At 44.5% G+C, this 14,112-nt stretch overlaps 1 protein-coding gene across 3 annotated transcripts in view; it reads right to left on the bottom strand.

Moving 5' to 3' along the window:
* Positions 1-1,724: 1,724 nt before the first annotated feature.
* The window catches only part of chrm2a (cholinergic receptor, muscarinic 2a), a 37,901-nt gene continuing 25,513 nt past the window's right edge, over positions 1,725-14,112 (bottom strand). For all 3 annotated transcript variants that reach the window (XM_077594376.1, XM_077594379.1, XM_077594378.1), the window contains one exon: positions 1,725-4,995. In XM_077594376.1, coding sequence (XP_077450502.1) covers positions 3,423-4,952 — 1,530 coding nt within the window. In that variant the 5' untranslated portion in view covers positions 4,953-4,995 and the 3' untranslated portion in view covers positions 1,725-3,422. The remainder of the gene's footprint in view (positions 4,996-14,112) is intronic.

Genomic DNA, 14,112 nt, shown 5'->3' with positions numbered 1-14,112 from the left:
TACCAATCCTCAGTATCAAAGGCATCATAAATAGTATATATATTTTTCCATTTCATTTTTTTAAAAATAAATGAACTCATTGCCAGCCATTGACGGTGACAGACGTTCAATCAATTTGAACTGGGAAGAATAACTAAACGAACCATCTGGTTCAAATGGATAGTCTACTACTATTTTAAAGACTTTTATTTACTTTTAAAAGTGTCATATGCTTGTCATCGGCACTGGAAGAGTTAGAATTATTCATTTCATCAGGTGAAAAGTCAACAGATTTCATACTGTAAATGTTAATGAATTCGTTCATGATTTTTATTTTGGTGGAATATTCAAAACAAATAAAGCATGGACTATTTTACAATTGGTCTTCCACGCCACAAGGGGGTGCAATTTACTAAGAAAGCTGGGCTTTACAATTAGGTTCACAGAAGGAGTAAACAGCCTCATGTCCAGAACAATATTTGTCCTTGAAGATGCTGATAAAAGATAAATTAATCTTATGGTGAATAAACTAATGTTTTATAGTCAATACCTTGACGTATTAGTCACGTTTTTGTGATTGTGTGCATTTCTGTTGTGAGGCAAACTGTCACGTTCAACTTTCCATTGCTGACATAAATAAACTCCAGGTGCATAGAAAAACAAATCACACACCTGGATCAGTGGAGTAACAAAACTATTTTATAAATCTCTTTTATGCGAATTTTTTTTTTTAAACCACTGCTATTTTTTCAAAGTGAGAATTTCTGATGTTGTTGACGAAGGCTTCATTGAGCTATTTCTTGTCCCGTTTCTACCAGTTTCTTTCTGTGATTTTCAACACTTTTCGACCACACAATGTGAAAACGCTTTGCTCCAAGAAGACATAAAGACGAATACAAAGACAAATCTACCCCTCTGGTAATTGTAATAATTTTACTCCTGTCATCACTAGCATGAATTATTCAAATTTGCTGGGGATATCCAACAGTCTAGCTGTAATTATTAATTTTAGGATTCTCCCCTCATCTCAAATCCTTCCCCTAGACCACCTGTGTCAAAGTGGCGGCCCGGGGGCCAAATCTGGCCCGCCGCATCATTTTGTGTGGCCCGGGAAAGTAAATCGCGAGTGCCGACTTTCTGTTTTAGGATCAAATTAAAATGAAGAGTATAGATGTATATTAAATTTCCAGATTTTCCCCCTTTTAAATCAATAATTGCAATTTCTCCATTGCTTTTTTCTGTGTTTTTAGTTCAAAAATCATTTTGCAAAATCTAAAAATATATTTTAAAAAAGCTAAAATAAACATTGTTTTAGATCTATAAAAAACTGAATATTCAGGGCTTTTAATCCGGTTCTTTTAATCCGTTTATGAAAAAAAAATCTAAATATTATATCTAAAATGGTCCGGTCCACGTGAAATCAAGTTGACGTTAAAGCGGCCCGCGAACCAACCCGAGTCTGACACCCCTGCCCTAGACCCTTTAAGATCATTGTATAAAAAAGGAAATGCATATTATATTTATTAATTGTCACTTTTTTACCCCATTTTCTCAATTTCTCCATTGCTTTGGTAGCAGCATAAATTGGGAAAATGTTTCAATCACTACTTGGTAAATCCGTGGATACAAGCCCCCCACCCCCCACCCCGCCTGCCCAACAAAAACACCCCCCCAAAACCCAAACAAAAACAAAACAAAACACTCATCTGACCTTCTGGATAAGTGAAATAATATTGCTCTTTGAATAGGTTAATCACATTTCATTTACTAGCGCATAATCAGAAAATATGTGCTGTCCAAAAGTACATGCCGCCTACTCCGCAATTAAGTGCTGTCCTTCATGAATGAAACTATTGAAGTGGAGAAAACATAAAATGAGGCACTTATTTCAGCTGATGAGCATGCGGACGTCGGCTCAAGTTGAGTGTCCAATGGGCCAGCTTTGATTGTAAAATGCTAATGTGTATGTTAATGTGCTCATTTCACATCATTGAACACACTCAGCCCGGCGGCCAGTGTGTGTCCAAGAAAAACTTTTGGTGTGAAGGTATATCCGCATACTAATGCTAGTGTTAATGTATTACAGTATTACACGAAAGATGAGAAAGTAGCCCTTTTTAAATCACGAGCCGGCGTGGCTGTGTTCTGAAGTCAACTCCACACTTGGAGCCCAATACCAACACAACATACACATAGATCCATCCACACAATCCAAAACAAATATTATCAAGCTCTGAGCTCCAGCTACCTATTAGATATCGCCGACATTCCTAACGTGACAGTGCGCAAAAAAAAAAGTTATTGTCAGCTAAAAGGTCCTATTGGGCAGAAGGCAAGGATAAACAATCCATTTGTTTTGTTTAATTTGGAAGGACTCTTAGGAAAAAAAATACTAAAAGTGACCGGGCAAAAAGTGAGTGGGTTTTAACAGTGGGTCCAGTTTTAATATTTGGGCTGACCAAAACATCCGTGGAGAAGATTCCAAGTGAAGACAAAGTATGGAGCTGCTTTGTACAGTTATCTACAAATAAGTGTTGTCACTGAACCTAAAACACGTTTGGTTTCTAAATCCAGGCAGCCCTGTTCTCCCATTGTGGATCTCTAATGGCCACGCGTGTCCTGCTACGACTGTTATTTGAGTACTTTTTGTAAACAAGAGGCACCAGAGTACTTGGACATGGCAGAACATAAGTAATCAATCATCCGATTTATTCCCCTAAAAGATATATGTAGGAACTAATTAGTGGGATTGTCTTGAACTGATTTTGCAAAAGATAACCCGCTAAATCCTGCTGTCCATTTTAATATTGGAAGAAAACTGCTATAGAAATGTAAAGCTCAAGCGATCGTTGTCTTTTTATTCATTTTCCGTACCGTTTATCCTTACGACTGTGGGCAGTTGGCGGAGGACGCCCTGAATTTGTCACCAGCCAATCGCAGGGCACCTTGAGCCGGACAACCAATTGGCCTAAGGACAATTTCGAGTGTTCCACCATCTTAACATGCATGTTTTGGTGAGGTGGTAGGAAACTGGAGTACCCAATGAAAACCCACTCAAACATGCAAATTTCACACCGGAAAGTTGGAACCCACCGGACATTGAAGCCTTGATTTCAGAAGTGTAAGATGGACGTGCGACCCACTCATCTGCCGTGCCACCATTGTTGTCTATGTAAATAGGCTGTTTATCATGGATGCCCAGATTTGTAAGTCAAACAGTAGCGGTCAACAAAAGGCTTGGCCTGTGGCCAAAAAATGGTTATATGTTTGAGGATGCAGTCACTGTGACCAATGGTTTGTTTCCTACTGGTGCCATCTGGGATCGCTTGAGCTTTTGGCACCCAGAAGTCCATTTTTGTTTCACTTTGTGGAGAAATGCCCGATTGAGAGAAACGGAAATGGTAGGCCGGACGGTCATTGGGACAAAACATCTAAACCACCGTCTACCTAGCTGAACGACTGTTTTTGTATTGGCAGAGCAGCAGGTGCTTGAATGTCTTTTTGAAGGTGACGTTACACAGGGCGTAGCAGGCGGGGTTAATGGTGCTGTTGATGTAGCACAGCCAGTAGCCTAGCGTCCACACCGTGTTGGGGATGCAGCTGGAGCAGAAAGTGTTGATCAGCACCATCACGTTGTAAGGTGTCCACGTGGCTACAAAGGCCACCAGGATGGCCATGATGGTGCGGGTCACCTTCTTTTCACGCGACGGGGCCGCCTTCTTCTTTTTGTTGGGCGGCTGCTTGGTCATCTTCACGATCTTGCGGGCCACGTGGTTCTGTCGCTCCGAGGCGGGCACGATCTCCACCGTGGCGTTGGACGGAGTGTAGCAGTCCCCTTTGGGGGATTTGGCCTTGATCTTGATGCAGGTCAACTTGGAGACGCCTGCCTTGGTACGCTGGCGGGGGAGCGGACGCTCGGCGGCCGAGTTGGCGGCGGGCTTAGAGGAGGGCGTTTCCTCTTCTTTTACGTTAGACGCGGCCGCGCTGCCTGAGGAGGAGTCGTTGGAGCTCTCCTTCTCCTCGCCGGCAGCGCAGATCTCCCTGGCCGGGTCGTCGCCCTCGGTTTCGCCTTCGGCCGTGGTGGAGGAAGGCGCCTTGCCGTTCTGCATCCTGCTCTCGTGCCGGTTGGCGCCGTCCTGGTGGCTGCCGTCCTGGTGGCTGCCGTCCTCCGCGTTCTGGCTCTGGGAGGCCGCTCTGTTCTCGGCCGGGATGTTGTTGTTGTTTGGTTTGTTGCCCCTGCGCTTGGCAGGTGACAACGGCTCGGCGTTACCTCCCGACGGCTTGCGATTATCTTTCTTGACGCGGCTCTTGCTCGCTCTGGAGATCTGCCAGTAGAGCTGAATCATAATGACGACGGGCAAGTAAAAGGCGGCGATGGCGGTCCCAAAAGTGACGGCTGCGTTTGAGAAGAACTGAATGTAGCACTCCCTTTCTGGCACTGTCCGCCCGCCCACGATGAATTGCCAAAAGAGGATCGCCGGCGCCCACAGGATGAAGGACAGGACCCAGGCGGCGGCAATCATCATGCCCGCCATCTTGGTCGTCCTTTTGACAGGGTAGCTGAGGGGCTTGGTCACGCAGAAGTACCTGTCGAAGCTAATGATGAGCAAATTCATGACCGAAGCGTTGCTGACCACGTAGTCCAGTGCCAACCACAAGTCGCAAACCACCGGTCCCAGAGGCCAGTACCCAATGACGATGTAGACCGTGTACAAGTTCATGGAGCAGAGTCCGATAATGAGGTCGGCGCACGCCAAGCTGAAGAGGAAATAGTTGTTGACGGTCTGCAGGTTCCTGTTGACCTTGATGGAGAGCATGACCAGGATGTTGCCGATGACGGTGACCAGGCTGAGCGAGCCGGCCACCAGCACGATGAAGACCACCTCCACCGTTTTGTAGGAGCTCTCGCGCTCCTCTACGTCGGTGTCGTTGCCCTCCGAGGCGTTCCAGTAGGTGAAATTCAGCGCATCCATGGCACGGGCTCCCTTTCGCTGACGCCTCCTACTCACGTGGAACCTGCGGAGGAGCACAAAAGAGAATAATTTGGGATGAAAAAGATTTTTCCAACTTTCCTTTGAAATGAAAAGGGCTGTAAGTGCTGTCACGTTAGCGTATTAATATTCTCCTGAACCGACATGTCTTCTAAACATCTGTTTGATGTCCTCGGGGGGAACAATTGTCGAGGCAGCGCTTTCTATTGTTATGTCGCGTTATTAAATTGTGCTGCCGAGGCGCCTACAAATCTCTGAAATGTGTTCACAAATATGACATTTAGGTTACCGTATTTTCTCGCAAATACGCCGTATTTGTTGCGAAAAAATGATGACTGAATCGAGGGTATGGGTTATATACGCACAATATAGACCATAAGGCAAGACAATGCGGCTGATACGGTAATTTATTGCAAAATAGCGACATAACAGATACAAGATAGAGATAAAGATACAACGCTTAACAAAATTGATTTTTGAAAAAAAACGTATCTTCCATAAAACGTGAAAAAACTCACTTGTACCTGCCATTGCTCGCTCAGGGCGCCGCCATCTTACCTAGGGATGACAAACGAGACCGCTACGGACACACTTGCTGGTTGTACTGCTTACTTGACTTCCTTTTTGAATATGTCTACGTGCGGGCAACACCCTTTCGGAATGTGCTATCCAGCAGACGATCCTTTCGATTCATACAATATCTCAGATATACCACGTGCGATGATTTTTCTTAAGATTTTCCCTTCAAAGTAACACATTTGTACTCTCTATTAAAAACCATGAATGTGGAGGTGAAAATTGTGAATCAGGGGGCGGCTTATACGTGAGGAATTGTAAAATTCAACGATTTTAAGGCAATTTTAAGGGTTCGGCTTATTGGCTAATATGTGAGAAAATACAGTATATAAAATGAGTCGCTCTTCTCTGGGTGAAAGACTGAGTTGGAACAGCATCTAACGTGTGTGTCATCCCCATGATTGACACATTTCATGCTGTCACATGAAACTGTCTTCACTGGCTGAATTTTCCAAAATATGCTTGGGCTTTTTACCCAAATCCTCTGGCCCTAATTAGCGCAATGAGTGACGTAAGTAGTTACGCCGCATTCGATTGCGCCGTCGAGAACGTTGGTTTATCTGCCGTGCCAGAAATCCCCTATGGTTCCATTGGGGCATGGCGCTAAGCTGGCATAATCCCCATAAAATGTTTAACACTAGCGATTTACGCTGGAGAAGCGCAACAATACAAACGGGACACACTTGTTTCCCGCCCAGTGGATTAGCACGGCAGTCCCGCGGGTGTTTGCTCTTTGTCCTCTACCTAAGCTGCGATGCACCTGAGAGCTCGGACACTCGTGCTAAAGTCCAAACAAATCCATCTGCCACCGCGGTGGACGCTTCCCAAACTCGCTTTGGCGGGCTGCAACATCTCCACAGGTCCCCCAGGTGCTTGAATGGAAGCCCTTTTTTTCCCCCGTCCACATGCTGAGCGAGAGCTTGCCTGGGGAAATCCGGTGTGATTTATCTTAGCCTAGCCATCAATCATCAGGGTCCCCTGCCGTTCGTCCGCCCCCACCTCATCGGGACGCTGATGCCGATGATCGCAGCCTTTGACTGATGAACACAAGGCCGGTGCCAACTTCTTTTCAGGCCGACATACATCACGCAGATTCCTAAATGGCTTCTTTTGTGTCAGGTTTTAGCCCGTTGGTCGCCGGCAGTGAATAAATTAGCTTTCCGTATTGTTCCTTGTTCCGATCTGCAGTTTGCTCAGCAGAGCCGAAAATTGCTTGTGCCCTTTGGGGAGTACAAAAAAAGGTCCGTGTGCTACCTTTTACTCCTCACTCCCATTTTCTGTTCTTCGCACAGGTGAGCAGATACAACGTCGGCCTCTCCTTTTTAATTTGATGCCGCTTTTCCGGGTCAGCGCTCGTTGCCACAGGTGCCACTTAATGCCCACGTCGAGCACATCTTGTGATTTGTGTTTTAAGAGTAGCCAACTTGGATGTTGCGTCTACTTCGCTTCACATTTGCCGAGGCTAAGTAAATCGCGGGGAAATATGCGCCCCGCCATCCCTAGAGTTTGCATTTCCATCATTGGCAGCGCTCGGCATCATTTATTTGCCATTTTCAGACAAGCATGACCAGAATGCTAACGCTATGATTGTGGCTGCACAGCTGGGACGGGGAGAAGATTGGTCAGGTCGATGCATTCCAGATGTCTCCTCCCAAAAATCACCCGCGTAAGAAAGTGGAAAAAGGAATAGGTTTAAAATGAATTGACATAGATTGGTTGCTGCAAGTCATCTATTAAACGTAAAGACAGCAAGCTTTCAGACTCCTGCAACAGATGTGATTACCACATCGTCAGTACTCAGCCAATGTATACAGCTAAAATCCTGATTAGTGCTTGAGGGATGCTTCAACTAAACAATATTTTATTCCAGCATATTACTCATTTGTCATTCCCCGTATTTACAAAATAACCCCCTCCCCCAAAAAGGCTAAAGTTTTAGATACTTGACCCTTAATCATTACCCCTATCAACATTTCAGGAAAAAAGCCACACCGAGATGACATAGTTTCCAGTAATTACCTTCAGTTTTTTTAAGTGGTCCAGAAGGCAAAAATATATTTAGTGTACTGCTTTAATAGCCATTCCATTCCGTTATCTTGTTACTGGAGCTGTAACCACAGAAGTTGACTTTTCAGTTCGGTGTCACTTCTGTAAACCATTACCTTGGGGCATTATAGGTCAGCGTACTGTAATGGATTTTTACTTTAAACAAAAGGAAAATCACATAGTCGACGTATAAAGCCTCTTCTCCTCTTGAGGTTTATTTTTTTATTTTTAGCCCTTACACTTTGCATTTACATACCGCCACCTTTTCAGTACTTTACGGTATCCACTTTCTTGTATAATAAGCCTCAGTGGAAAAAAAAATTGAACTCCCACAATGGATTCATTTCTAGACTGGCTTCAGACCAGTGTTCAAACCTAACAAGTGTGATTAATCATGTTTCGCACTTGTAGAATTGTGTACTTTCTATCAGAGCCAGGGTTATCTCCAAGGACGGCGGTTGTTGCATTACAGATCTGCGAATATCTAATTTCAAGAACCCCAGATTGCCAAAGCGTTTCTTGTCAGAGGTGTCAAACATATCTCCTGTAAGCAGGACATAAGTGGGGAATCAAATCCTGACAGGTGTTGTATTATCCCGCCACTAATCTCTTGGCAGAGAGGCGAGTTCGGGAAAGTTGCCTAAGTGGATGCTGTCACAACGCGGCTTGACTTGACGGGCCGTCGGTCAAGGATTAACATTCCGACGGTTTTATTTCCGGCGCCGCGGCCGGGCACATTGGCGCAAACGCCGATGGCCACACGTGATTGACGGCGGCACGCCGTGTTTGCGTCTGACACTCTGTCGCCGTCCGCTGCCTGTTAGGCGACGAGCAAAGGTGCGCTCCGCCTGGCCTCTTCTCATCTTCAGAGCCCGCCGCAGTTAAGACGCCACGCTGTAAATAGCACAAACTGTCCAAGGGCAACGTTTGCTTTGCTTCTTTATCGCATTGCTGTGAATCACAGGAGGACGTGTGGGGGATGGCAGGCCAAACGCAGAAACAATGAAGTGGAACAAATCCAACAGGCACCCACTTTATTTCGTCTCTCCGTCACCCGTTCTACCGCGCCTGCCTTTTCTCTGTTGTCGCTATCAGCCGCTATCTTAATGAGCGCCAGCTTTCCATGGAGTGCGCGTACCAGCCAGCCGCAGTGATGCGCAGGGCATTCAAGGCACAAATGGAAGAACCCAGCAGCGCCGTTAGAAATATTTTGATCGACACCTCGCAGGCTGAGGACCGTGGCATTTTTACCAAAATAAATAGCAAAGCGGTAGGACTTAAACGTGAATGCTACGGAACAATCTTCTGCCCATTAGAACTTGTTTGTACTGGGATTTGACACACAATGGAGTCAATTTAAAATCTCGTACTTGCTAATAGCACGAGGCCTAGTTACGGTTAGTTTTGATAGATTCGAATCTGAGAGGTTTTAAACAAGATACATTTACCACATCACAGATTGTGACCTTAGTACTTGTTTGCCAAGGCTGCATGGTTATCATTCTTTTGAAAATTTCCACCCGGTACAAACGGTAAGGACTTAAACGTGAATGCTACAGAACAATCTTCTGCCCGTTGGATCTTGTTTGTATTTGACACACAATGAAGTCAATTTAAAAACTCGTAGTTGCTATTAGCATGAAGCCTAGTTCCGTTTAGTTTTGATTGCCTCGAATCTGAGGAGTTTTGAATGGGATATAATTACCGCAGATTGTGACCTTAGTATTTGTTTGCCAAGGCAACATGGTTAGCAGTCTTTCGAAAATTTCCACCCGGTACAGACTTTAGCTGAAACCCCAGAAGCAGCACAACGGGGCAGAGCCTCTTCATCGTCGGCTTTCTAGATAACAAGCCAGCTCATTGCAATGCAATCGAGCCGGAAAGGCAGGTGAACTCCCAGAGGCGGTGTGCTATCTAGCAAGGACGCGCACTAACAGCTTTCCTGGGAAATGATCGTAACGGGCGGCAACAATAGGAGGACGCATTATGCGGCTGCCTTATGATGGCATTCCCAGCCTAGGAGAGGCTCCATTTCCTCAGAGTTCACTGGAGCAGAAACAAAGCCTGGACGAGCCAGGAGATGACAACAATCAAACCGAGCGTGTTGTCCGGGGAATGAACGTATGGACCTAATATGTTCCTTGCTCCCTCGTCTTTGAAACAACCAAAGAAAGGTAGTCACGCCAGTTAGCTAAGTACTGTAGGGTTTTTTTTGCAACATTTTGGCAAGCGTTGATGCTCAGCTTAAGTTTCCAAGCAAACGTCCTTCAGCCATGTCGTAAATAACTCCTTGCGTACGCTCGGGCCGACTCGCAACACCAAAAGAGGAGACGTCTCACGAGCCACTATAATCTGTTGGAAAAAGTTTGTGTTATTTGTAGCCTGAGGGTCGCTATTAAAAGCTGCACTGTCTCCCTGATATCTGATCAACTTTAATAAGACACTAAAGCTCCCCGTTGAGGTGGAATGGAAGCAAATTGCTGCAGGTGAGGCAGCTGAACCCATTTTCTCTGGATAAGCTATTATCTTTCAATGTAGGCTTACGTGCTAATTAAAGGCAAATCGGAGAAGGATTTTTGCTTAGATTTTTACGGCGAGATTTAAATTACTCATGCAAGACGGCCCATCTTCTTCTTGCCCTTTTTTTTGTTTTCAAACGCTGACAGATTTTTCTGTGGCGCTCAAAGGGCGTCTTTGCCATTGATGGAGGTCTGAGCGACACTGTCATTTTTCACAGATGGTGCGACGCGATCGCAATAGCAAAAGCATTGACAGAGGGCATCGTTTTTATGACTCTAAGATTCTTGGGACACTGCAGGATGTACGCTGGTGATTTCCTCAGACAGTTTGAGAATTGGACTTTTTTGACTGGGGGGAGTCATTAACTTTGATCACATGGTCACAGCCTGTTTCTTCCATGTTTGTTTTGCATGACAGTGACCAAATATTTTTATTTCAGTTGATATTGACAGCCTTTTGGTATGTATATATTCGGTAATACCTCCCCACTTTTCGTATCGACTATCATAACCATGAAATGGGGGGGTAATGCCAGAATTGGAGATTTTCACCAGCCGTTAGAGGGCAATGCCTACCTTCGGAAGTTAAATAATAGGGTTTTAAACATTTAATTATTAAATAGACACCATAAAAACACTGTCCCTACATCGCGACTATTCACCCATCACGGAAGGTCTCCCAACCAGTTGCCCACAATAAACGAGGGGTTACTGTACTTTTTATTTATTTTTTACATGTAGTGCCCACCTGTCAGCTAAGAATGAGTTTCTCTCTTTAAGTTGAAAGAGCTTAAAGCTAGATGCACGAATCAAAACACTGACCTTGGGGTCGTCTTTTGGCTCACTGCACACACAATGAGACATTATCCAGACGGTGTACCGTCAAGTGGAAAGAAGCCCAAAAAGATAAAAAAAATAAAAATGGCCTGACTCCCAAGGGGTGGTCTCTCCTTAGCAAATATACAGCCGCATTCTCTGGAGGGAATACAAAGCCCTTGGGCACGGACAACAACACACTGGAGGTTGTTGATATGCGGGAAGAATGCCTAGTGCTCTGTCTAAATATTTATGTTGTATCTCAGCAGGCATCTGTTTAAGACCGTTCCCCCCAGTGGCCAGGTACCCTTGAGACAAGGGTCCGTGGATAGTGGGAGGGAAGGAACGATGCTAGGAAATGAATGCAAATCTGTAATTATATCTCAGTGGCTGAAGATCGCCATCGCTTTCATTTCCTGCTTCTCTTGCATCCCAGTGTGACATGGTGCAGTTGTCTGGCGACCAGTCCTTGCACCCTTGGACTTTGGCACTAGTATACTTCAGCTTTTTCAACCGGACCACTATTGAATCACTGTTTCTGCTGATGAATCTTCAGTCTGTTTAATAAAAGCCGCACTCTTGTGCTAGCAAACCTTTCTGCACAATCAAGCCAATACCTAAAAATAAGCCTTTGGAATGATTACGGTGGACCCTGGGGGGAAAAAAACAGCGGCTGCGTAATTACGACGTATTCACCCGCCGTCTGAATCGCGCGCCCTCCGGTTTCGGCTTGACAGCTTTATTCTTCGAGATGGGAAAAATGCCGTACCGCCAACTCTGCCTCGTTCGGGGCGACTAATTAGCGTCCACCCAAGCAACGAGGGTGCATCCGCGTCAACGTCAATAAAACGTCTGTGGCCATTTGCATCATAGCCCAAAGAAACTGGCTGTCGTTTTTGATTTCCCTAATTGGAGAATTTGGACATTCTCCCCGAAGACAAATCCATGGAAAAGGCTAACGTTTGACCCAATTTTCCACCGAGGTCATTTCCGTCATTAACTAAAAATCCTACTATATGTGATTTTAAAGACGAGCCCAGGACGCGCTTGTGTTTTTCCCCCAAGTGAAAAACTGTCAACAGGACTTAACATGGTGCCTTTTGCTTCTTAATTTATGTCAACTTGATGGCCGTTGGGAAGAAAATGAATCATTGAGTTCATCAAGTTGTAACGACACAGAAAGGCCTGCTACGTAATTTCAATTGAAGCAGCATATTATTATTGTCTGAACCAGTCTGTATTGATAAGGCACAAAAATACTTGAATATATTTATAAGCCGTATTAGTTGTTTTTCGGAGTGAATGAATTCCGCCGTATTTCCCGGACTGCTCTTTTATGACACCTCTCAGATTTTTATATATCCACCCTCACTCTGCAACTTTTTGACTGGTTCGACTTGTGCCCTGGAGGGAGCTTTTCGCCCAAGTAATATTGAATATTTATCAGTGTTGTTGCCCCAAGATTCGCTGGAATCTTTTTATTTTTTTACGTCACCTAATCTCAGAGTGCATCTGCAATCACAGGCAGGCTCGACTCAAGTAGCAACGAACCGCCGGCAACTTCTTTGTCCCCGTTCGCCAAAGGTCAAGATGTAGCAATGTCAAGGATTTTTGTAAGCTTCGCTTTGATCGCACCCTAATCTGGACCGGACCGGCCCAGCCTTGACGTCATGTGTCGTGGGCGCCCGCGGCAAGAAATTCAAAGCTGCCCTGACGGTACCCCGTTTGGAATAAAAGAACACTGTCGAATTTTCTCTGGGGGAGTGATTGAAGTGATCTGGAGCGACGTGGTGGAGGTGGCCGGCGGAGACCATGTTTGCAGGGTTCTTATCTTTGATTGCCAGTGTTCTTGGTAAACAAGGGCCACCAGGATGCACTGGGAGAGTTTATTTACCGCAGAGCACGGGCACATAAACAACGTCAAGTTATACGGCGACAAAGCAAATAGCACACGTCGACTCGCTTAAAGTGATCCATGTGCTCCTACAGATGAAAGTACTACGGCCTTGAGTTCATTTCTACTGCTGAAATACACTACCTTTCATTGGTCATTTTAAAATGGGAGGCGTTCAGACGACGATTCTTCCTCCGCGCAAACTGCCCTGGCAAATTAAAAGCACGAAAATCGTATTTTATTGTTATTTTATTTGCATAAATCTGAACATCCAAAGGTGCAGAACGACAAATGGAACCTTTAAATCTCCATTGTTTTTCCTTCATGTCTTGTTTATACACAAGTACTAAAATCGCAACAGCTGTTTGTCAGAAGGTTTTTACTTTGTTTTTTTGGTTTTTTTTCTATAGCTAAATTTGACCTGATTCATTTTTGGACTCTACCATCTAATTTTAGAATCTAACCTTCACCATTTCTATGGCGGTTTTCTTTCCATTCATTTGAAATGTCAGCACTCTATATTGCAACTGCTTTTCAGAGCCTTTTCATTTATTTATTTTTGGTCAACTCAATTGAGCTAGTAGTCAACATTGTCAAGCAAAAACACTAATCTAACGTTAGACTTCTGTGACAGCAAACAAAAAAAATGTCAAAATACTCTTCTGAGGTTGAGGAAAAGCAATCTTCTTTTTTTTTTGCTTTGGTTTTCTTGATTTTGAGTTGTTTGCTTTTTCTTCTTTTTCAAGCTCTCTCTGGTGATTGTTTCATTCCCCCCGCGGAGCTCGACTAAATGAGGTGTAGTAGAATTCAGCTCAGACACCAGCCCAGAGAATGGGATAGAAATTGATTGTAAAACGACAGCACACGCGACTTCATCTTTTGTGGGTCACTCAGCGTGTTGCCATAGAAACGCAAATGCGTCTGGTGTTTGTGGAGCACAGCATCCGTGAGAACTCAAATCCTCACGTGTCGGCTTTCATTAGGAACTTATTGGCTGCCATAGACTGCAAGGGATGTCCAATTTAGATCTCATTTGCTGCCAAACTAATTTAAATTTACTGCAGGAGGATGAAAAAAAAGCCTCATAATTGGACATCAATCCTGGAACGTCATTGGCACTGACCAATTGCTAGCCTCTCCTAATTCGAATAGAGTGGATGTTTATTCCTGTTAATAGCAGTGAATGGAAAAGGCCAATACAGTAGTATTTTGGTGGAAGTTTTTAAAGTTTTAAGAATATATGTAAGAGAAAGTTTTTATGCGTTGCTGCCGTTTTGTATGAGATTAAGAA

Source organism: Stigmatopora argus, chromosome 23 (assembly GCF_051989625.1).
Source record: "Stigmatopora argus isolate UIUO_Sarg chromosome 23, RoL_Sarg_1.0, whole genome shotgun sequence".
Classification (NCBI taxonomy): Eukaryota; Metazoa; Chordata; class Actinopteri; order Syngnathiformes; family Syngnathidae; genus Stigmatopora; species Stigmatopora argus.
The sequence above is the reverse complement of the archived record's forward strand: the minus strand, read 5'-3'. Positions and strand labels throughout refer to the sequence as shown.